This window comes from Desmodus rotundus, chromosome 7 (assembly GCF_022682495.2).
Source record: "Desmodus rotundus isolate HL8 chromosome 7, HLdesRot8A.1, whole genome shotgun sequence".
NCBI lineage: Eukaryota > Metazoa > Chordata > Mammalia > Chiroptera > Phyllostomidae > Desmodus > Desmodus rotundus.
In genome coordinates, this window is record NC_071393.1 from 16055643 (window position 1) to 16078588 (window position 22946).

The 22946-nt window shown below is 49.9% G+C and overlaps 3 protein-coding genes across 19 annotated transcripts in view; 1 reads left to right on the top strand and 2 right to left on the bottom strand.

The window, feature by feature from the left end:
* EWSR1 (EWS RNA binding protein 1) overlaps positions 1-12240 on the bottom strand; it is a 26402-nt gene extending 14162 nt beyond the window's left edge. For both annotated transcript variants that reach the window (XM_053927783.1, XM_053927782.1), the window contains exons 1-5: positions 12097-12240; positions 8240-8276; positions 8048-8099; positions 6735-6858; positions 1908-2094 (exon numbers count right to left, since the gene is read on the bottom strand). In XM_053927783.1, the coding sequence (XP_053783758.1) occupies positions 1908-2094; positions 6735-6858; positions 8048-8099; positions 8240-8276; positions 12097-12109 (413 nt within the window). In that variant the 5' untranslated portion in view covers positions 12110-12240. The remainder of the gene's footprint in view (positions 1-1907; positions 2095-6734; positions 6859-8047; positions 8100-8239; positions 8277-12096) is intronic.
* On the top strand, positions 12228-17753 carry RHBDD3 (rhomboid domain containing 3). Of its 13 annotated transcripts, none has more exons than XM_045200503.2 (8): positions 12228-12360; positions 12869-13010; positions 14008-14047; positions 14712-14901; positions 15469-15852; positions 16807-16966; positions 17056-17343; positions 17428-17753. In XM_045200503.2, exons 1-8 carry the CDS (start codon positions 12357-12359, stop codon positions 17603-17605), a joined length of 1386 nt encoding a protein of 461 aa, XP_045056438.2. In that variant the 5' UTR covers positions 12228-12356; the 3' UTR covers positions 17606-17753. The 13 variants fall into 13 exon arrangements, with proteins under 13 accessions (XP_045056438.2, XP_045056442.2, XP_045056444.2 ...); XM_045200507.3 differs by having other exon boundaries at positions 12243-12370; positions 13978-14047; XM_045200509.2 differs by having other exon boundaries at positions 12326-12408; positions 13978-14047.
* A 1758-nt stretch (positions 17754-19511) lies between these two features.
* EMID1 (EMI domain containing 1) overlaps positions 19512-22946 on the bottom strand; it is a 35964-nt gene continuing 32529 nt past the window's right edge. For 3 of the 4 annotated variants that reach the window (XM_053927792.1, XM_045200965.3, XM_053927791.1), the window contains exon 16: positions 19512-19765. In XM_053927792.1, coding sequence (XP_053783767.1) covers positions 19641-19765 — 125 coding nt within the window. In that variant the 3' untranslated portion in view covers positions 19512-19640. The remainder of the gene's footprint in view (positions 19766-22946) is intronic. The other variant, XR_008427259.1, reaches the window with a different exon arrangement.

Below are 22946 nucleotides of genomic sequence, written 5' to 3' on the forward strand. Positions count from 1 at the left end.
TTAGGAAAGAAAATGCTATTTCTCAAAAAAGCCTGTTGAAGACAAACAAGAAACTTTAACAACAATAATCCAAATTTTACATTTATATAAACCCATGGCATTTATAGATTTGGACTACCTGTAGATTTATGTTTCTCATTCATTAAGAACAGACCCGAAAAAACATTTCCTTCTTTCCTTCTTTTTTTAATCCTCACCCAAGAATATGTTCACTTATTTGAGGGGAAGGAGGGTAGAGGGAGAGAGGGAGAGAGGAACCCCCCCCCCCCCAAAAAACAAAACCCCCAACAAACATCAATGTGAGAGACATGGACCAGTTGCTTCCTGTATGCACCCCGACCAGGAAGCAAACCCGCAACCTAGGTATGTGCCCTGACTGGGAATTGAACCTGCACTTCCAGTGTACAGGACAGTGCTCCCGTTGACTGAGCTGCCTGACCAGGGTGAAAAAAATTTCTTAACTTTGGACTGTTACAACTTGCCTCCAAGTCTCTACAATGTAAATAAATACCACAGTAGTGTAGATAGCCCCCAACCCTCTCCTGGCTCAGATGAACTGGGAAATGTCCTTATGTGAGGAAAACCAATCCCAATCCCAAGGTGGTCTCTACTGCCTCTTTGCCCTAACATTTTGCAACTGGACTGCCGCAAAGTGAGCCTGAGCTATTTTAAGCAAAGCCCCAAGAACCAGTAGACAGGCCAGAGAGGATGGGGAAGTACTGGTTTCTCCAAAGAGCTCATGGGTCACAAGTACCCATCTTCTTTCCAGTGGAAAAGGGAATAGCTGTCACTGATCACAAGACAGCTGTTTTAAAATGGTAAGGGTTGAAAGCAACAACAAAATGTAAAACATCAAAAAGAATGACTTGTAATAAAAAACAACATACGAAACCCTCCAGCTACAGCTTGGACATCCTATGGCAATGGAGCATCAAATGGGGCTTCAAATATCTGACACCACTCCGAGAGGCCGGGGTCAGCCGAAACAGGGTCCTGTAGGAGTCTGTTCACCTGACTGCTGCAAGGGTACTCACTGGGCATTTTAGGAGTAACTTCATGAGTGTTTGCCACAGCTAATTCCTTAACCTCCACACGAGACTAAAAGTCTAGGTTACAACTTGATCTCTTGTTTATTCCCTAAAAAATCTTTCACATCAGAATTCAGTGTTCCTTCAAGACTGTATGCAGAAGTCACCTAAGTGCACTGCCTAAAGCGAAGACCTGAAATCTTCTGTTAATAATTAATGTTTACCTGCTAACCAGTCAGAGTATGAACTTTGCCCGAATATTCATCCCACAGCAAGGTACCCAATTAAGAATTCACACTTGTCTGTGATAGTTCGATTGCCAAGCCACTACATAATGCAGAGAAAACCAACGCCAAGTCCTCAAGCTGACTTCTAGATACGGACACATCCTTTATTTACTGACAACTGGATCACACAACTGCTCCTTAAACCATATGATGCCACACCCCCACCCCAACTAGCACACCATGTTTTCCTCAGAGAGAAAGCTGTTACCCGTTTACAGGGCCAATAAACCTAAAGTACAATTCTGTCAGTTGTGTTGTTGTGAGGGAAACCACTCAATTTTCTCCTGGGTTTAGTAAAGTTAATACAATAGCTCCTCTTACCCTAAAAAGTCTCTTTTCTGAAACTCAACAACCCACTTATCTACAAGCCTTATTTTGGCCCCTGGATGGCACCATTCTCTACTAAATGGAGAATAATACGTGGTGTGTTCTGGTGTGTTACTGTAACGACTATAGGAACACAGTCAGCACCTAAGAGTATGTGAGAGCAACCATTAAAAAGAAACTAAGTTACGGAGAGTGCATATAGTTGCTCTCTCCCGAAAACCCATGGCTAAAGCCCTGAAGAGTTAAAAGGTGAACGTGGCCTTACCTTGTAGGTGCCGTGGCTGCTGGCTGTTGCCCATAGGCTGGGTAAGCAGGCTGAGTGCCATACGCAGACTGAGCTGCATAGGAGGCTTGGGTGGTAGTGACCGTAGCAGTGGTGGTATCGTAAGCACCAGTGCCATACCCCTGGACAGGCTGACTGTATGCCTGGGGGGCAGTTGGAGCAGAATAACCTGGAAGAAAAGAGAGCTATGTCAGGTATGTGGCTCCTCAAAGATCTGCCTGGACACTCATTATCAGAACAGTTTGTAAACCACCTACTTTTAACCATCACAATATTTAACCCCATTAAATATTTCCCTGTCAGTTGAGTAGCAACAAACCAGTATGTAAAACCTAAATTCTCTGAAAGTACCCAGTCTTCAGTAAAGCACTGTCTTCTTTTGCTCCAAAACCACACCTAAAGGAAAGGAGACAGAGTATGCCACAGAAAGTGTTGGTGTAGAAACCAGGGTTCCTCTGCCTGCCTCCTTCCCCAAGAATTCAATAGAAGACAGATTTTCTTTTGCTAATTCTACACTGGTTTGTGCTAGCAGGCCTCTTAAGTTTCTCAACTAAGGACCCGAACAACCTCTAAAGCAGGAATAAAATGTCCCACAAAGGGAAGTAAAAGGCAAAGATGTAGCACCTTAAAATAGCTACAAATAAGGATCCAGACACTAGTTTTAACACTAAAACCTGTAATCTGAAATTGCTTGCTTTCAGCCTCAAGTGCTCCATCATGAGCAGTTCATGTTGAATTTAAGGAGGCTGGAAATTCCAGAGAATGTGCATAATTTTTGGTGGGAGGTGTTAACAATTGATTGAACACTTCTAAGAACTGCTCATTTTGTTTCAGGTAACAAACTACTAAAAGAATGCTTGCTACATTAAGATCTGAAATGGCACATGAGTTATAGATATACTACAAATTATATTTAAGTATAACCAACAAAGGTAATCTTACATTTAACTTTTTTGGTAAATTGCTTAAAAGTAAATGTTTTCAGATAATAAAACCATCTGAGATTTTCAGATGGTCATCAAATGACCCATATCCATTCCTCTCTTACCTACCACAAGCAAAAAGGTCTTCTTCCTGCTCGCCAATACTGGAGGTAGACCTTAGAGCTCTCTGTTTCCCTATCCAAATGTCACAGAGACCAGCTCTCACACACTAAGACAGGTCCCGTGTGCCGTTTCACCTGAACTTGGGCTTGAAGTCTGACACCCCCCCTACCCCCACAAAACCTGCAGCTCCTAACTTGAGTCCCTTTCCTGTGAGAGGTGTTACACTCTTTCCTGGCGCTGGGGTCTCTTCCCAGTCAATAAGCACAAGCCGGCCATGCAATAAGAAATTAGCCCTATTATTCTATGGCTTACTTCTTCTACCCCTGTGACTCTAAATAAACCCTTTCTTATAACTTGGGGGGGAGGGGGAAGTTAGGTCTAGTTGTCAGCACTTATACCCACCAAAAAAAAAAAAAAAAAAAAAAAAAAAAAAAGTGCAAATCTCACTGAGGTAAAAAGTTCCAGTGCTAAAAACAAATCCTGAATTAAAAAGACCATTGATTTTAGCTAAGCTTTAGGACCTCAGACTTCACAGGGTACTGTAACTTTGTTCTACATCCCAACATTTTTTGGAAATCCTGAAATTAATTATATATAAAGATAGTAATTTTCTTCTCAAAACAGGAAAATAAGAAAACAAAACAGGAAGGATAGGAAGTCTCAAACAATGTAAGTTTTTTGAGTTGGCATGTTGTCCACCTAAACGTTTATCAGTAGTTCAGGTCAGAGTCCTAATGATGTCAATCATGTATAGCACTCATTTATTTCAATTTAACTGGAATCTAATTCCACCTACCCTCTTACTCCTAACAGATTTTTTTTTCCCTACATGACAGGCCATCTATAAGATTTACAAGAAGAGCAGTTAAAAACAAAAACAACAAAATAAACTGATCAGGGAAATGTATCACAAACTATGCAGCAACAGAGCCTTGTAGAGCTAAAGATTACAGTAATAGACACTGGGTTAATTAATAATCTTTTAATTAATCTGCGGTACCAACACAAGCAGCCAAGCAGAATGAGCAAAAATTAAGAGCAAAATGACTTAATGACAATAAAAAAGAGCAAAAGCAAAAAGACAACACGTCTACTATGTGCTGACAACTTTAAAGAAAAAGGTACTAAAAAGTGTTATACAAAGTGACCAAAATTTTGAAACAAAAATTTAGTATTTCTATTTCAATTAATGAGTTAAGATTTACATAGCTCCCTTTCTCATAATTTTTAGAACTTCTAGAAGAGAAAAATGTCTTTTCATACATTCCTTCCAATAATTATCGATGACTTTCACAAGTAAAGGCAGCATGAGATAGGAAAAAAGGCAGTAAGTTGTGCTTAATCCACTTACTACCTGTCAGGGTTCTACTCAGTTTGGGTTGGCTTCAGTTTGCTCACGGGGTTTAAATTTAGTTCCTACATGCCAGGGGTTCGTGGGAGGATTAAGGGAGATATGAAGGGTCCTCCATATACTGTGAAGTCTATACAAATAATTCCTCATTATTTTTTTTGAAAGATTTTAAAGGATGGAGAAAGAGAGGGAAAGAAACATCAATGTGTGGTTGCTTCTCTCGCGTCCCCCACTGGGGACCTGGCCTGCAACTCAGGCATGTGCCCTGACTGGGAATTGAACCAGCAACTCTTTAGTTCACAGGTTGGTGATCAATCCACTGAGCCACACCTGTCAGGGCTAATTCCTCATTATTATTATTATCAAGTGCAATCTCTTGCTCATCAAAGCTACTGGTTTCTATATTAGAATGCCCTCTACTTTTTGTGCCCACAGGCTCTAAGAATGAGAAATTTTCAATCAATGTCAATGTAAATACATGGCTTTGGAGAGCCTATAGACAGCCACTGCATTTCCTATAAATGATTTTATCATGTCTCTGTAAAATGATTTAGGGATTCCAAAGGCTGTATCTAAGAGTATTATTTATTTTTAAATGATACTTGTTTTTAAAAATGGCTGAAGGTGGTCAAAAACTTCCAGTTATAAAATAAATCATGGCGAAATACAGCATGGTACTTAATAACACTGTATCGTATACAGTTGTGTCTTGGTATCTGCCTGGGATTGGTTTCAGATCCCGTTATTTGAGGATGCTCGGGTCCCTAACATAAAATGGCGCAGAACAATGCATACATATCTGAACGCTGCTAAGAGCGTAGATCTTAAAAGTTCTCATCACAAGGAAAAAAAATAAAACACAACCACGTGTGGTAATGGATGTAACTACACTTACTGTGGTGATCTTTCACAATACAGTATATACAAATATAAAACCATTATGTTGTACACCTGAAATTGTTATGTCAGTTATAACCCAATAAAAAATGTAACAGCTTGAATACATAAAGTTCATCTCACAACTTCAAAATTCTCTGCTAAAAACCCAACCACAGTCTTAGTTTCAACTTTCCCTAAAGTTGTAACTATTGCCAATGGAAAGTTTAAACATTTCGCAACCTATTCAAGATTGTATTAGACAGATTGGGAGGTACTTCCCGTTAAATCCAGGACACTGTTACTCAGTAAGATAAATTATGAATAGGTTTCCCCCTACTGAAGATTCTGATAAGTTATATATAAACTTAGGAAACTGAAGATAGTCTGAAAAAAAGTTTTTACACCTGTAAGACTTTTACATTAAATGTTCTCAAATAATAATAGTAATAATAATAAAGATGGGAGTGAATAGGGAGAAGGTAGGGATCCTAAAACATTTACACAGCACTAAACATAAAACTACGTGATATTTTTCACATACTCTACTCTCAATTCCAGTATCAGAATACAGTTTATTCTAATTCTTAGAATAGTTTATTCTTTAGCTACCTGGAATGCTGTTTTACATATACATATATATATTTTAGACATACTATGGATTAAAATAATTAACACTTAAATAGAAAATAAAATGTGTCTGGACTAAAAACCAACAGACAGACAAACATAATTAACATGCAGGGTGGCAGTCTTCACCTCTAAATAAATCTAATCATGCAGCTATCCTTCAGGAAGTATGGGGATATCAGCTGGGGAATTGTCATCTAAAATACCTTTGGGAAGGTGAACTATTATTAAGGCTTGACACAAAAAATGTGTAAAATAAAACAAAAGCAGAATTTTTTCCAAAAATCACAAAAAGAAAAAGACATGGATCTGCAAATGGCACCTGAAGCAGTTTCCCATTAGCACCTGGTTGTGTGTGATGTTAGAAAGTTTGAGGGTTAAACGAATGAAACACCTAAAGGGTTAACATTACAGGGTTAAACAAGATGGAAAGCATTTCCCATGCAAGAATGAGCAGGATAGTCAAACCTGTACTGGTCCCTTCTACTGTGGAAAGCACAAAACAAAAAGTAGAGGGTACACTATCAGATGAAGTAAACAGATGTGAAAATTAGTTTGATTTTTTTTAGCAGCTCAGTTTACGAAGGCTCCTTCTTACCCAGTTAGCATTAGCACAATCGTTTATATATTCTCCATTTTGTTGAGATTATTCAACACACCTAATAAAAAGTTAAAAGGAAAAGCTCTTTTCTCCCTTGGAATTTATTCCACCCACATTCTATTAGCAATCCCTCAAGAAGACTATAAGGGAAAAGGAAAAAAGAAAAAAAAAAAAGCTGCTTCTAATAAAGGATCCCCAGATACCAAGATATGGACCAGAATATACACCACAGAACACAAGTAACAAGCTTCTTAGCAAACACCCTAGCTGATGTGACCCCAAAGTATCTCCAAGGCAGGCTTTACCTGTGGGAGGCTGTCCGTAAGAAGTTGCATAGGCTGTCTGCCCATAGGTAGCAGTGGTCTGAGCCTGGGTATAGCTTACATCAGTGGGCTGTCCATAGGTTCCATAACTTTGTTGCCCATATGCCTGCTCAAAGAAAATGAATGCAAAAACTTCATATACATAAACCTTGTATTTTTTTTGGTGGGGGGGTGGGGGGGAGAAGGACAGGTGATCACAGTATTATGAATGCTTGTTTCCCCCGTATCTGTTTCACCTATATTTTCATAAATTTAACTACAAAGAAGTTCCTGGGATAATTAGGCAACACCACTGTTAACTATATAAGCGATTAACAAGACACTCTCAAGGGATGAGCAATAAGGGAACAGGTGTATAATTGCCAGCACTAAATGTAGCAGTTCAAGCAACTGGAAACAAATGTTAGGAAGACAATATGAAAAAAAGAGGAAAAAATGAAAACGGGACTAAAATCTGCAGACAGTTTTGAAAAACACATTTTCGGCAGGACAGATTTCACTTCCAAGAAAACGAACTAGAACACTGCATGTCTCCTTAAGGTTTGCACATCAACAGCATTAGCTTTTGAACTTGGACATCAGTAATACAGAAAACCTGGCAAGGAACGAGGCATTCTTTCAGATATTAGCATGATCATATTCTAGACCTGAATGACCGTTTACATAATATCTGCCAGAGACACAACATTCTGCCTGTTCTAGAATGTTTCCATGAAAGTTATTAGTACCCATTTTATGCCCTACATACTATTTCAGAATTTGAGGTGATTTTGCGAACCCTAGGAGGAAGCTAATTTTATTCAAATCTGCTGGCCTAGGGTTTTAAACAGACTCATAGAGCCACAGGAGTTGACCCCAACACTTACTGTGTGACCACTAGCAACTGCCTTAATATTTATGCACTCCAATTTTTTCATTTGTGAAATGTCGTTATCTCCTTCTAACTGTTGTATGATTAAGTTAAATAATTTTAAGCATAATAAAATACATAGAAGAACCAAGCACAGAGCAGGGTACCTAACTTGAGAAATGATACTAGAAAGGTATGAAGAGCTAGCAACTCCAAGTTGGGGGACAATTTCATTTATAATGGCATTCCCACTATGACAATTTAAATTAATTTATTTTAATCCACTGTGAAAGTTTAAAACATATGGTTATTTTATGATTACAAGCATATCACACTTTTCTATTTCCTAATTTCTGAGAAAGAGCTGTTCTAACGATTTGTTTTAGTGGCTGACAGAAACATTGTACTTGGGGATGCAGCTATGTGTATTTATCTTAAAGATTACCTGGGTGGTCTGTGCATATCCTTGAGTGGGCTGGGCGGTGTAAGCACTGTAGCTGTAAGAGAAATTAAATGCAAGAACTAAATATAGAGCATTCAGATTCCCTTACTAAATTCTCCACAACTAGAGCAGGCTCAGTACTTTACAAAGATTACTCAGTCACACACAACACACTGTTGTAGAAGACTGACTTACCCCTGCTGGGCTGCAGCTTGGCTGTAGGTACTGTAATCTAGAGGAAACAAAAGAAAGAAAAAAGTGTGAGGTCAGCAAAGACAGGGAAAATAGGGGGGAAGGAACTCGGGTGGCAAAAAAACTTTAGAGAGGACCTACAGGTAAGCAGAGAGTTCCAAATGAGTACCTCTTATTTCTTAACACCAACCCAAAAAATAAGTCTAAGCCATTTAAACTCAGTTTGAATACAGTGCCTGCTAATGAGGTCAAGTTCAGCTGATTTGGCAGAGATACTTTGCATGTTCCCATGGCCACAAACCCCCTTTAACCACAAGCTGTCATTTCTAATACGTGATCATCACCCTAAGACTAACAGAAGACAAACCAATAGGATGAGAAGTTTTAGCTTCATGTAAAAAGGAGGCAAGCAACATTACAATGCACAACACCAGACTGATTACATTAGTAGCTACATCTCCTCAAAAACTATTTTTTCTATTGCTCCCTCACTTTTGCAGATCAGACCAACCTTGACTCCCTAGCAGGGCTATGAAATGGAATGGCAGAAAACAGAAGTCATCTCATTCCAGTGTTTTAAAGGGTTTGCCGACTGCATCAGGGCTGCAATTGTACAATAACTCAAAAGCTAGATTAGAAATCCCACCAAAGAAAAGATAAGGTAGAATCCTGGTAACTGGCAGAGAATGCATGTACTCTTTTCGGGAAGAATTTGGTCTTAGGTAGAACCATCTTTTTTAAAATTCAAAATGATTTCGCCCTGGCTGGTGTGGTTCAGTGGACTGAGGAACCAAAAGGTCACAGGTTCGATTCCCAGTCATGGCACACGCCTGGGTTGCAGGCCAGGTTCCCAGTTGGGGATGTGTGAGAGGCAACCGGTGGGTGTTTCTCTCCCTCTTTAGGGGAGGGGAGGGGAGAGATTTCAACTTTTTAAAAAGTGCCACAATTTTTCTTCCCCTCTCCTTTCTTTAAGTAAAACTTCCTGTAATTTTCCTTTTTAAAAAAATTCTGCCCAATTCTCTGCTCCACAAGAAATACCTATCTTATTCTATGTTAGTAGACAGCACTGCCATTAGGGCCAAACAAAAGGGCCCTTTCTATTCCATTCAGGAAACAGCCTCTCATCTGAAAGCAACAGTTTGATGTGGCAGCTCTTCATGGAGCGGCTTCCACCCCTACCCCATCCAAAGCCTGCCTCACAGTCCACGGGGCGTGAGAGCATTTTGCTGAATCCATCTTTTAAGTAGGCTCATCTTTCTACCTCTGCAATTTACTCCACTACTTACTTTCCCTTGTACTCCCTTAACTCAGAATTTGAATCAGCATTATCAAATCAACCTTTCAAAGACTATGAATTGCTTTGTTGAAGACAACGTAGGCACTTGAAGGCTAAACCTTAAGGCATTTTCAGCAGCACCACGAGGTGTGCTCTCTGTGAGGCAAATGCAAATCACTTCTTCCATGTGGTATTCACAAAATACACACACACCCCGAGGAAGCATCAAAAAACTGAGTACTTCAACCTAGTTTGCTGAGGTTGGTGTGAGAAATTGTAAGTCGCTGACATCTAAGTTCAATGTTTGCAAGAGGACTTTTATACAAGAACAGTTATATAAGACATAAAATTGGCAAAGCTGATATGTAACAACCAACGTCCTCCAATCAGTGTGAAAGCAGACGCTTTTCACAAGAACTTATCTGCCTACAGCACACAAACATATATATATATATATGGCCTCAAAACTGCTACAACCACACACCGGTCAGCTTATTTAGCAGTTACATTTTGTCTTTAACTCCCAAAGGCACAGCTGAAGACTACTAAAAACAGGCTGGGGGCGGGGGATGCGATCGAGCAGGCCTTCAGAGTGTGCAATGTTTAGTTCTTGGTCAGAGGGGCAGTCACTGGCAGTGTGCATTGTAATCCCTTGTAGAAACAGACACACACTGTACTTTAGGTGCTTTTCTAGTACACGACATAAACCAGGAGGAAAGACACCTAACATTACCTAAGGCGACAGCTTTCAGGCACTTTATGGTGATCCTTATCCAAAGGGTAGAGATTTAGAGCTTCAGACTACATAATAAAAGTCAGCAGGGGGCAATTTTGTGGGAGCCACAAAGCTTTGCCTAAACGTCCTAAGTTAAGGGCTCAAAAATCTCTTAAAAGGTCTAGCCTAACTCCTTCATTTTAAAGGAAAGAAAGCCAAAGTTATCTGAACTTAGAAGGACTCCAAAGGCCCCCCAGCCGGGCCCACTGCTGTGGTGGGTGGCAGAACACAAGAGTATGAGCAAAGACGACAAAAAAAAAATCGGCAGTATCCAGGCACACAAAAATTTCGACGTACTCATTTTGACTCCCGAAGCTTTAACAGGGGAGAGCGACACTCACCCTTACGAAACCCAAACACTGCAGGGAGAAAGAAGGTGGAAATGCCTCTTTGGAAACCATTTTCCACCAGGACGACTTCCTGGACTGCAGGGTTTCAGAGTCCTTCCTTTCCTAGGGGCACGCCGTACCCTGGCACCAACAGCCAGCATTTTTACCTGCCTGATTACTGACCACATAGTTGGGGAAAGCTCTTCAACTGTCCGTAAGGTGCTGGATTCTGAACGCTTTTCAATTACAACTCTGAAGGACCCAGGGAGCCTCCCGTCTTCCCGTTTTCTCCCAATGCTTTTAAAACCTGGAATTAGGGCACATAAGAATAACCCCCAGAAGGAAAATGCCCACCTTACCAATAACTCCAGGTTGGTTAGTGCAGGAACTGGCTGCAAACTGCAGGCCAGGTTTAGGCCACACTCTTTAAAAAACACTCCTTGCAGCAAGGACCCTCCCTAGATACCACGTTCGAGCTCCTATCCCCGGGCTGTCTTTCCCAGCCCACTAAGCGCCTCCTTCCCCGTCGGCTTAACCTAGGCACATACATGTTATGAGAAGACTGCCTAAGCATAATTCAAGTGCCGGCTCGGGCCTTTTGTTTCTCCTAGGTCAGAGGCCAGAAATTTCTTTCGGTAGGGCCCGCGATCCGGGCAGGTCTTATTGTACAACGGATCTCCCTCGGCGTTTGCTGAAAACTTGCCCTGAGAAGCTACTTAATTGCTTTCTGGGGCGGAAATGGAGATGGGAAAATGAAGAAGCCCCAGGAACCACCGACTGGGGGGACTCTCAAGGTGGGAGCTCAACCCCTTTAAAGCCCAGTCGGGCAGAAGTTCAGCTTGGGGCTGGAACTCTCCAAGGGGGCAGCTAGGCGACACGGGACACCCCCGCCAACCGAGCCGTAAGGATGACGGGGCTCTCGCTCATAGGCCGGCGCCCCTCGGCTCACTAATCCGCTACGCCTTTTTTGTTTATTTGTTTCTTGGTGGGGCAGAATCGCCCCCGGGTTTGGGCTGCCACCCTGGAAATAAGGTGCGGAAAATCACAGCATGCTCCTGGCTATTCGAGCCGTCTGGCACCCTGCACCTCCGGTTTCGGGGTGCCGAGCTCTAGGCCTGGCCAACAACCCCCCCCCCCCCCCCACCAACGCGGGGCCCGAGGCACCAGGCCCCGCCCACGTGGCGGGCGGCCCGGAGCGCGGGGCCGGACGGCCGCCACACAATGGAGGCCACTGGAGGCCCCGCGCGCCCCCGCCACCGCTTGCCCCCGCGCGGCAGGGGCGCTGGAAGGTTCCAGAACCCGCCTCCCAGGTGGGGGAGGGGAGAGAAATGCGAGTCCTCGAGCTCGTCAAGCAGCGTCGGGTATATCACACTGTTCTCAGAAACTCCACTCAGTCGTCTCGGCCGCCCCTAGATACAAGCGACCCCCGACTTGAGCGCCCTAGCCATCGCCGGCGCGGCCGCATTTTCTCTACACTCACCCGTGGACGCCATTTTCTCTCCTTCCTTCTCGTTCTCTCAACGTCCGTCTCCCTCTCGCTTTCCCTCTAGGCGCCGCACTGCGCAGGCGCGAAACCCGCAACCTCAGGCGCTACCATCCGGCCAGGCCACGGGGGGAGCGGAGAGAGGGACGAACCACAGCTTCCTAGGCCTCTCGCCCTCAACTCTTGCCCTAATCCTATCTAAAGAGTGTCGGCCGTGACGCGCGGGCCAAAGTAGACCGAAGGGACCGGAGCGGCGGATGAGTGGGTCTCGGTATCAAGGCGAAGTGATTCTCCGCACGAGGCTAAATTGTTCGAAGTGGTCACGTCCGCTGGCTCTAGGGACCGTCTCTGAAGAGTCCGCCTTGAAGCGAAACGGAGGCCGGCGGGAGGGTTGGGGGGAGGGACCTGGGCCTAGAACAACTGCTGACTAATTCGCGGGCGGCGGGGGAGGGGGTGGCGCGCCGGCGGTCGGCCTGCGGGGGGTCACGCGCCCGAGTGCAAGCAGAATGGTTTTAGGGTACTCGGGCCTCGGCGGGAAGCTACGGTCCCTATTCCCAGCCGGGAGCCCCGCCCGGCTCTTGGCGGGCGGGGGGCGCGCTCCGCAGTGAGTACCCCGGACACGTGGCCTGAGCCGGCTGGGGTGGGGCCGAAGCCGGTGGGCTGGATGGGATGTCCGGAACGTTGCACTCTGCCCCGAGAGCCCCCCAGTAACGGTCGAGGTTGAGAAGGCTCTTTAATCATTCCTCAATCCATACCCTTGTTTTTACAGAAGGGGAAACTGAGGCCCAAGGAATTTGGGTACTTTTCCTAGTCACAAAGCTGAGTCCGACCCACATCTTGGGACCCCCCACTCTCTCCATCACTCTTCTGGGTCCTTGCCTTCCCATTCTGTCCTCTGGCTTCCCAATAAGGTAGGCAGGGCCTGATGGAGCATAGCCCCATTTTATAGACTGAGACTGCGGCCTGGAGGGTTCAAAGGAAGTCCTGGAGGGGTGGGGGGTTGGTTGTGAGGGTGCAGGAGGAGGCTTGCAGTGGGTGCCTTGGTTCCGGACAAGCGTGACACCTGTCTGCCTTCCTGGACAACCTTTAACCCGGTCTCACCCAAATCCCTCAGCGAGGTGGTGCCAAGCTAGTGTGTTTCATTCAGCGAACACGTATAAAGCACCAGCTGTGTGTGAGGAGCATCCTGGGGAACTTGGGGATGAACGACGCTCCGTTCCCCCACCCTTCAGCTCAGACCAGCTGCCCGGGTGAAAGACAGGCTAAGGTGTCCTCATTAGATGAGATTCATGATGTGAGGGCCAGAGAAGGGGATGGGGACGTTTGAGCTGGGCTTCAAAGGGTGCAAAGGAGTTTGCGTGTTGAAGATCGTGGCAGAGGAGCTTTCTACATGTTTCCTGCAGGAACTGGCAGGTGGGTTTTGATGCTGAGGATGTCCTTGGCAAGGGAGCAGAGGAGGCCGGCCTCTTGTGTCTCCGGGACTTTGCTTCCGGCCCTGTGAAGTCAGTTCAGTGGGACTCCTGAGACAGACAGGCCTGGCCAAGGGTGAGGAGGTTCCAGTAGGGCCTGGAGGACAGGCAGGATGTGAGAGGAGAGAAAGGGAGAAAAAGTCTTGCTGTGAGGGCTGGGAATGGGCACGCTTGAAGGCCAGAGTCTGAACTGGTGAGGCAGGAGCAGCTGCCTGCATGTTGAGGCCTCCCCCTGCTGGGGCAGCTGGTGGCCACATCTGCCTCCCACAACTGGCTGGAATGGCTCAGTTAAATGAGCAGGAGTCAGGGGCTGCCTTGGTTGTTCCTTTCTCTAATCCTAGGAGGAAAGGATCTTCTTTTCTTCTTTCTTTTTTTTTTTAAATTATTGTTTATTCTATTGTACTTGTAGGGCAGGATTTTCTTAATCCTCATTTTACAGAAGAGGGAGGAGAGGCTCAGAGGTTGGACAGCCTGCCCAGGTATGCACCACGGGAAGAAGTGGATGCTGGAACGTCCCTGTGGAAAGGCGGCTAGGGCCAGAGGGGCTGTGCTAGGGCTCTGTGGAAGGTACTATTTCTGTTCAGTGGCACTTCATATGCACTGGGGGTGTGGGACTCCTGCTGCCCCTCCTCAAACCCTTCTGTCCCACCCCCTCCCTAATCTGCCTGCCCATTGCCTGGTCTTTACTTCTTGGTCTCAGGCAGCTGAGGCCATCTGGTGGTCCAAGGCTGGGCACATTGGAAAGGAGGAGGGAGGAAGATGGTCGGCCTATAGCACAGGGAAGCTGAGGAAAGCTGGAAAGTGCCCTGAATTTGCCCTGGAGGACTGCGTCCCTCTTTTTAGGAGTCCAGGGCCTGAGTTCAGCTTCCCTGGCCCTGTGCCTCCCATCCCATACTCTTCTTCAGGGGCCAGCAGAGCTCAGGCCCTTTTGGCCTGGCGTCTCCCCATCCTCATACACAGGCTGGTGGACTGGCAAGATAGCTAAGCACGTGGTTAGGGTCTGAGCTCCTCTAGGGCCAAGTTCCTGGGTCTGTCTCTGCAGCCTGTTCCTACTTCTGTAAAGTGGAGCTGTTAGTAGTGTAATTGAAAGGAAGTCCGATAAAAGCTGCAATAATAACTGTTACTGTTTTCCTTTGTCCATAGCACACAGCCCCAAGACTGCCCTTGACCACCTTCAGCCAAGCCATGTATGACAGAAGCCCCCCTGGCCTACTGTCCCCAGCGCTGCCTCTTGCCTCCTCAGCCCTGATGCTGCTAATGAGCTGTCTGTGGCTGGTGGGGGCCGGCCCCAGCCTTGCCCTGGTGCCGGAGCTGCTGTTGGACCCCTGGCAGGGTGAGGGTTGGCCACCTGGGCCTTAGAAGAGGCAGGAGACTTGCTGTAGGGTCTGAGACCAGTTGGCAGGAGCCTCTTGCAGTGCACAGGCCGGGATAGGACCCCGTGCCCTGGGGAGGATCAGCCCTGGGCGGGAGCATGTCCAACTCATCCACAGCCAAGGAGGGCAGAGGAGGCAGCAGAGGGGTGGGAGCCTGTGGGTAGGAGCTGTTTTCAGAAGGCTTCCTGGAACAAGAACTAGGACTTTCAGCTAAGCACGAGAATGACGGAAGAGGTGGTGCTGGGAGTTTGAGGAGTGACCTTGCTGAGTGCCTGTTTCCCAATAACAACAGCAGCTTCCATTCACATTTGAGGAACTCAAATAATGCTCACAGAGGTTAAGTGACTCTGGAAGCCCTTGGTCCCCCCCACGAGTGATCGCTGGCAGTGGGCAGGCTTTGGCTCCTGGGGAGGGCAGGCTGGCTTAGCAGGTGGCCCTGGCAGAGGGTGATTCCCAACCTGGCATATCTGGGAAAGCCTTGGAGGTTGGGGGCCACTAACCTGGCATATCAACCCCTTCTCTCCCAGCACACAGGCTGCTGACCCATGCTGTGGGCCACACGGCCCTACCCAGCCTGCTCTTGAGTCTGTTGCTCCTGCCCACGCTGGGCTGGCGGCAGGAGTGCCACCTGGGCACGCTGCGGTTCCTGCATGCCTCCACCCTGCTCGCCCTGGCTGCTGGGCTAATGGCTGTGCTGCTGGCAGGCCTCGGGGTATCCAGTGCAGCTGGTGGCTGCGGGTACATGCCTGTCCATCTGGCCATGCTGGCGGGGCAGGGTTACCACCCTAGATGGCCCCATGGGGCACTGCCGCCGTGGCTGTCGCCATGGCTATTGCTCATCCTGACACCCCTGCTCACCTCCGAGCCACCCTTCCTGCATCTCCTCTGTGGCCTCCTTGCTGGCCTGGCCTGTATCCTTTGCCTGGACCCTGGGCCTGTGTGGATGTGTGGGGATCGGGCCCCCAGGGTACCTGGGAGGGAAGTAGCACAAGCGGGTCAGGCCAACAACGCCAGAAAGCTGTGCACACATGCTTCAGGAGCATCTCTGAGTCCTCGTCTAGCCAGGCTCTGGGTTGTGGCTTGGGGGGCTTGTGGCCAGGTGGAGGTGCCAATTAAAATTAAAAGGGGAACTCAGGAGGGTTGCAGTCACCCAAGGAGGCACCTAACCAGGACCTAACCCCCAGTGGAAGTGGCATCTAAGCTGAGACATGCAGGATGCGGAGTTTAAGTAAAGAGAAGTGAAAAAGAAGAGAGTAGCCAGGCAGAGGGTGCGGAAAGTGCAAAGGCCAGGGGTGAGAGCGAGGTGGGGCACTCTGGGCACTGAACGGGAGAACCGCCTATGGCCGATGCTGCATGTACATTAAACACGGGCTTTTGCGCCAGAGATGCTTAATGCCTATTGGGGAAACAAGTGGGCATGGGCAGACCCCCGTAGTTGTTTAGGGTTAGGGACACTAGGTGCTCAGGCCTTGCTGAACCCTGGAGTGGGGGAGCATGTTGCCCTGGCTGAGAGGAATAGGGGTGTGTGTTTGGGGCCCAACGGTACGCCTCAAGTCACAGACCTGAACACGTAGATGGGGCTCTGGGAATAGAGTGGGGCAGCAGTGGCTGAAATGGGGTGAGACGTTTTTGGGGTGAGGCACATGTGGTTCCACCTCTTACTGGCTGAGTAGCTTCAGGCAGATCCCTTTTCCTCTGTGAACTTCCACTGCTGACTGGGGTGACGACACATCCCTTGCAGGGCCATAGTGAGGAGACGTGGGGATGCCCAGCATACACTTGGCACAGGGCCTGGCATGCAGTGTGGGCTCACTCCAGGCTGGCTTTGGTTTTCCTTGACCAGCCGCCCTGCCCTGGGCAGACAGACGCAGCTGGGGCCTTCCGATGGCTGGAGCTGTCTGAGCGGCGGCTGCAGGTGCTGCAGGAGGGCTTCTTGTGCAGGGTCTTGGCGGAGTGCTGGCCGCTCAGGCTCCTTCCCTCCCCAGGCAGCATGGCTGAGCTGCCTTTCAGCCTTCCTGGAGTGAGGTGAGGGTGATGCTGAGGATACCAGCCCTGGCAGTGGAAGCTGTGGCAGTGGCTGGCAGACAGGCCCTCTTCTGCTTCTGCCCCTCCAGGCTTTCCACCCCTGGACCCCCTCACATGGCTTCCTCTAGGCTTTGGTCCCACAACGAAGACTCAGCCTTATTTCCGCCAGGCCTGGGGCCTATGCAGCCGACCTGGGACGGCTCCTCAGAGGTTGGCCTGGCTTGGACTGGGCCCAGCTTCCCCCCAGGGACCCCACTGTGGGCAGCCCTAGATGAGCAGATGCTGCAGGAAGGGATCCAGGCCTCACTCCTTGAGGGGCAAGCCCAGGATCCCAAGAGCTCACTGTGGCTGCCTAAGTCTTCTGTCTCCTCTCTACGGTGAGGCAGGGTGGGCAGGGGTGGGGGCTCCTGGTGTGAGGGCTGGCGGCAGCCCTGATGCTCTCTGTCCCTTCCATCTCACAGGCTGCAGCAGCTGGAGCGCATGGGCTTCCCCATGGAGCAGGCAGTGGTGGCGCTAGCAGCCACAGGTCGCGTTGAGGGTGCCGTGTCACTGCTGGTCGGCGGGGAGGTGGGCGCTGAGGCCCTGGTGACTGAAGGGAGGGGTGGGCCTGCTCACCCTGAGGGTCCTGGGCCCCCCTAGCACAGGCTGGCCCTCAGGTGACAAGAGGCCTGCCTGGCTTACGTGTCAGTAGTCCAAGTCCCAGAGTGCCAAGTCACAGTGGGTGCAGGAGAGGCCCCTACAGCACCCTGTACTGTTGTGGCTCAGAATAAAACCAGTTCACTACTCAGTCTGGACCTCCTTGGGGGCAGCAGTTGTATCTGTCTGTTATGCGTTGGCATCAGGGGATCAATGAACGAATAGCAGATGAACAGCCAACTGCAGGCAAGCGGCGCTCTGGTGTCCAGTCGCTGTCCCTGCACCAACCATGCAGTCTCTTCCCCCAGGAAGCAATGTCCTCCCTCTCAGGCCTTTGCTGGGCTGGAACCACTGCCAAGGAGCATTCTTTAGATTTAACTTATTTTTTAGAGAGAGGGAGAGAAACATTGATGTACCAGAGAAACATCCATTGGTTCCTTCTCACATGCCCCCACCTGGGGACCTGGGCCACAACGCCCTGGCTGGGAATTGAACCAGTGACCTTTCTGTTTGCAGGCTGGCACTCAGTCCACTGAGCCACGCCAGCCAGGGCCCAAGGACCATTCTTAATCACCTGTTTCCCAGCTAATTTCTACCCATCCTCCTGTCTCAGCCTACACAGAGACTGTCCTCCAGGAAGCCTTCCCTGGTTACCCAGGAATACCATCCCTTCACTGCCCATGGCCCTCAGTGTCTGTGCTGGACAGGGGCCAGGTCAGTCAGTCTCTTAGGCCTGGCCCAGAGCAGGCTGGGAGGCTGGTAGCTGTGCACTGCTGGGCCCCTGGGCAGGAAACAATGGGTGGGGGTGCTGTGGGGGAGAAGCTTCCTTCTCTGTGAAGCAGCAGTCCCTCCCCTGGGAGGGAGGTGCAGACAGCTAAGAGGGCAGTGAATAGGGCATGCGAGTCTTTCTGATGGGCTGGGGAGAGGGGTACAGCGGGGGGCGGGGGTCATGCGGGAAGCTGGACTTTGAGGGGTGGGACAGGGGGCTATGTGTCTTGCAGCGGTCTACACTGTGGTCACCCTGCTTTTGGTCACCAGCTAGGGACCAGAAACCAACTGGGAAATCAGAGTCATGCTGTCAGTTTCATTTCAGATGAGCCTACGGGCTCAGGAGAAGCTGCCCTGAGGTTTGGCAGCCCCTTGCTCCCCTGGCCCCTCAGAAGCCACGACTGTTGCTGGATACCTGGCCAGGGGATGGGGGTGGCCCGAGCCTCTGTTCTACTCACCTGCCCCTTTGCCCCCCGCGGCCCAGGGGAGCCCTGGCCCCCTCACCCTGTGTGGCCAGCTTCAACCCCGCTTTGCAGGCCAGCAGAGAAGGCCGCAGAGAAAAGGAAGGAGGCCCCTGGCTGTGCCCTGGTGCCCCCATCGAAGCACACACAGACCAGGCTGGGTGGGGAACCAGGCTGGGGGACTTTATTGCCGGCAGACACCTATCTCCTGGTGTCTGTCAAAAGCTTTGTGGGAGCAGGTGGCTCCTTGCTTTCCATGCCCCCACCCCTCACCTGGAACATGGGAGAGGCTGGGGGCTCAGGGACAGAAGTGAGACAAGGAGTCCACAACACCCTGTCAGCTCAGGCAGCTTGACCTCAGGGTTGGGAACCCAGCACCGGAAAATGAGAGGAGGGGAGAGGGTGGGCTCCTCTGAGGTTTGATGTGGGGGAAGGGAGGTGAGGCCGCCCTCCCTCTTCATCCCTGCACATACTGAGGGCTGGGCAGAGCTCTGCCTCCCTCAGTGCCTGTCGGCCTAGACGCCTGGGCAGCTGATGGAAGACGGAAACCCCGAACCTGCCACCCCCTCCCTGCAGAGGGAAACAGGCCCTCACCTCCTGTCTGGGCCATCTCTCCCTCTCAGGCCCAAGTCCCTGCTCAGCCTCAGGTGAGGCAGGTGTGCCCGGGGTGCCGTACCCAAAGGCCTAGGAGGTGGAGGGACCCTGAGGACATTAATAAATATGGATGGGCGGACCCTGGAGGCAGTTGGCTGAGTCCAGGCTGGGAAGGGAAGCCTGGCCCGGCCCACCCCAAGGGGCCGCCTCCACCCTCAGCCTCTCTCGTTGCGGCTCCTGGGGGCCACGATCCGGTAGTTGGTTGTGTGTCCTCCCCTCTTGCCCCGAAGGAGGTTGGGGGTGCCTGTGCCGGCAGGGTCTGCCCCTGACCCCTCTGGTTCTGCCGGAGGGAAGGAGAGAGGCTGGGTTAGTGAGGTCCGTGTGAGGTACCCACCTCCCCTTGGCCCCCTGGGGGGTGGGGGACTGGCCAGGCGCACTCTGTCCTGGCATCCAGGAGGCAGAGCTGTGGGATAAGCGGGGGTCTGCACACTGGTTAGTGTCCCCCCATCAAGGAATCATCAGCCCCCAGCCCATGAGCACTCAGCCCCTCTTTGATTTCTCGTCAAGTGAGGATAAATGAACCCACCATGTTCCTGAAATGCTTGGTGTGTAGTGAGCGCTCCACAAAAAATAGAGATAGTTTTTTCTTTTCTGCATTTTGGGGTGAAGATGTGCCTTGAGTCGTCCCCACTTCACAGCTGGATAAACTAAACCAAGGCACAGACTCGCTTCGCCTCTTGGATTAGGCCGCTTTGGCGGGAAGGGTTTAGCCAGGCCAGGCTCTGCCACTGACCTGCTTACTCTGTGGCTCGGGGCGAACTGGAGCTCTGTCAGGGCCTCAGGTGTCTCTCCCCTGAAACCAGGGGAGCAGTTCCAGATACACTCTGAGGTCCTGGCCAGCCCCTGTAGTTAGGAAGCCAGTTGCGATTTGGCTGTGGCGAGTATGCCCCAGCCTAGAAATGAGCCAGACCCCAAGAGTGAAACGAATAGAGGGGTGCCTTGGCACTTGTCTCATTGTCCCAGAGCTCATGATGAGTCCCGAGCAAGTGACGAGTGACAGAACATTTTTTTTTTTCCTCATCAAAATGCAACAAGTGCAGGGTCTGACGAGTTCTGAAGCCGGCGAGTACCGAGGTCTGACTGCAATGGGTATTCTTGCTACCTAGAAGAAACCTACTCATCCTACAAAATCCAGAGCAGGTCTTGCCTCCTCCAGGAAGCCTTCTGTGACTATCACCCCAGGCCCTCTCAGAGCTAAATGAGCAGGTCAGAGGGTGGGCGGTTTTTCTCAGGGGAGAGCAAGGCCCAGGGAAGAGCCCAGGGTGGAGGGCTTGACTGAGCCTTTGAAGCCCTGTTCACAGGAGCTCTTGGCCTTGGTGAGCACCGGCTTCCTGCTGAGGGTGCTGCCAGGAGAGTGACTGTTAAGTGCCTCGACCCCGTGTGCCCCAGCCTCCCCTGCACCTCTGGGCTGAGATTTGGGGGCTGTGGGGCAAAGGAGCACATGCCATCACAGTCAAGGGACAGTTCATGCCTTAAATCGGGGCTTGGGCATCAGCGTCAGCTAGGGCCCTGTCCTGCCCTGCTGTACCCGAGTTAGTGTCCTAGGCAAGCCACAGGCCTTTGAGCCTCATCTGGAGTGTGGGCTGACATCCTTGTTGTCACACCCTTGCTGTGTTTTAACATGACCAGGAGTGGAAAAGTGGTTTCCACAGTACGTGTTGGATCACCGGTCAGTAGGATGGTGAGCTTTTGGCCCAGGTCTCCTGCAGGTCTAGTCACTGTGAGTTTGGTCATGAGATGCTGTTCTGACATCATCAAATCCAGGGCCTAGCGAAGCACAGGTGTCGGTGAACCTTTGCCGATGGAGCCGGAAGAGCCAGGACAGACCTAGGGTGGACCCCTGACCTTGCCACTGCTGTCCCTGTGACCCTGAGGGGGTCTGTCTTCACCTGTGACATAGGCATGGCATCACCCCCCTAGCAAGCTGGTTGTAAGGACTGGAAGTGGTCATTGTAAATCCCCAGCCCAGTGGGCTGGATGTGTGACAGCTGTTCCTGCTGCCACTACTGATTACGTCCTAAACCTGAGTCCCGTCTGGGTCTTTGGCACCTGCTGTGCATGATGGGGATGGTTCCATCTTTGCTCCCTCCTCCCACGCCATCCCTTTCAGGCCCACAACCAGAGCTGGCTTGTGGAATCTCTTCTAGGCTTGTGGTCACAGAGAGTGGGCATGGCCTTCCTAAGTGACCAGCACTTCCTCCATGGGCTGCTGGAGACAGCTGGCAGCAGTTGGCTGAAAGAGGGCGGTGTATTGATCCCAGGCCACAACATGGCCCTCTGGTTCCTGTGACAATGTTCCTGAGATGGGGTGAGGGACACCTGAAAAGGTGCTGAGAGCCTGGGATTGGGGCCTTGGTCCCTTCTCTGTGAGAGGGAAGGGGGTCTGGGAGATGGGCAGTTACGTTCCCAGAAGGTAGAGAAGCTGTGTGGTATGGTAAGTGGGGCTTTGGAAGCGGAGCACACACACACCCTCCAACCTCCAGGCCTTTGCCCACGTAGGAGACTCTGTGAGGGCTGCCCTTCCCGCCTCTTCCTCCCGGCACCCTTGTTGGGATCTTCTAGGACCTAACACAAGTGTCCCATCTCCCAGGAATCCTTCCCCCTACCATTCCCGGGAGAAGTGACTCTTCCTCACCCACATCCTTAGGTGCCCCTGTACCCCATGACCCTCATCTCTATAGATATTGAAGATCCCCTGCCACTTGATGGGCAGCGCCCCAAGGCAAGTACCCTTGGGATCTGCACAGTGCCTGCCCAGACCTGGCACTCGGTAGATACACCCTGCAGTTTCGCTGAATGGAGGAGGCTTGGCTTTAACTTGAGCCCTTTTTTGCTTGAAGGCCTCAGTGCCCTCATTTGTGAAAAGGATGGGAAGTTGGTCACGATGCCTGAGACCTGCGTGCACTGATGCACAAGGACTGGGTTGTGAGATGGGGCAGAAAAGGGATGCCGACGGTGCCTCTTCGCAGGTGGGAAAGGAGTGGGGCTCAGCCCTGAGGACAGCCATCCTGCCTCTCTCCAGGTTGAGTCACAGTTTAATGGGGAGAGACCTCCTTAGCCCCACCTTGATGAGCCAGGCACAGGGAGGGGAAATGCCCACTTGCTGCCTAACCTTCCATGCCTCCCTGACCTACCTTCGAGGACCTTCTCAAATTGGGCCCTGGCAGATGCCCAAGCATTCACCCGTTCTGCAATCTCATGGAACAATCCCTCTAGGCTATCTCTGGCTTGGCTTTTGCCCATGCCGTTTTGCTGCCTGTTCACTGGCCCTTGATCCCTGCTCGTCAGGGTTCCACTTCGCCAATACCTCCTCCAGGAAGCCCTCCTGGAGATACCCTCCCCAACGCACCACCCTAGCCAGGACCAGGGGCACTTCTGCGCTTTCATAGATGCCTGTACTCACTCCACCATGGTATTCCTCACCTTGGGTTTAATGGCCAGTTCCAGGGCTCCCCCTGTAC

Coding starts and splice junctions, on each gene's coding strand:
- RHBDD3 (XM_045200503.2), top strand. Junction 14,902..15,468: donor GCTGTTGGACCCCTGGCAGG/GTGAGGGTTGGC, acceptor CTTCTCTCCCAG/CACACAGGCTGCTGACCCAT. Junction 16,967..17,055: donor TTCAGCCTTCCTGGAGTGAG/GTGAGGGTGATG, acceptor CTGCCCCTCCAG/GCTTTCCACCCCTGGACCCC.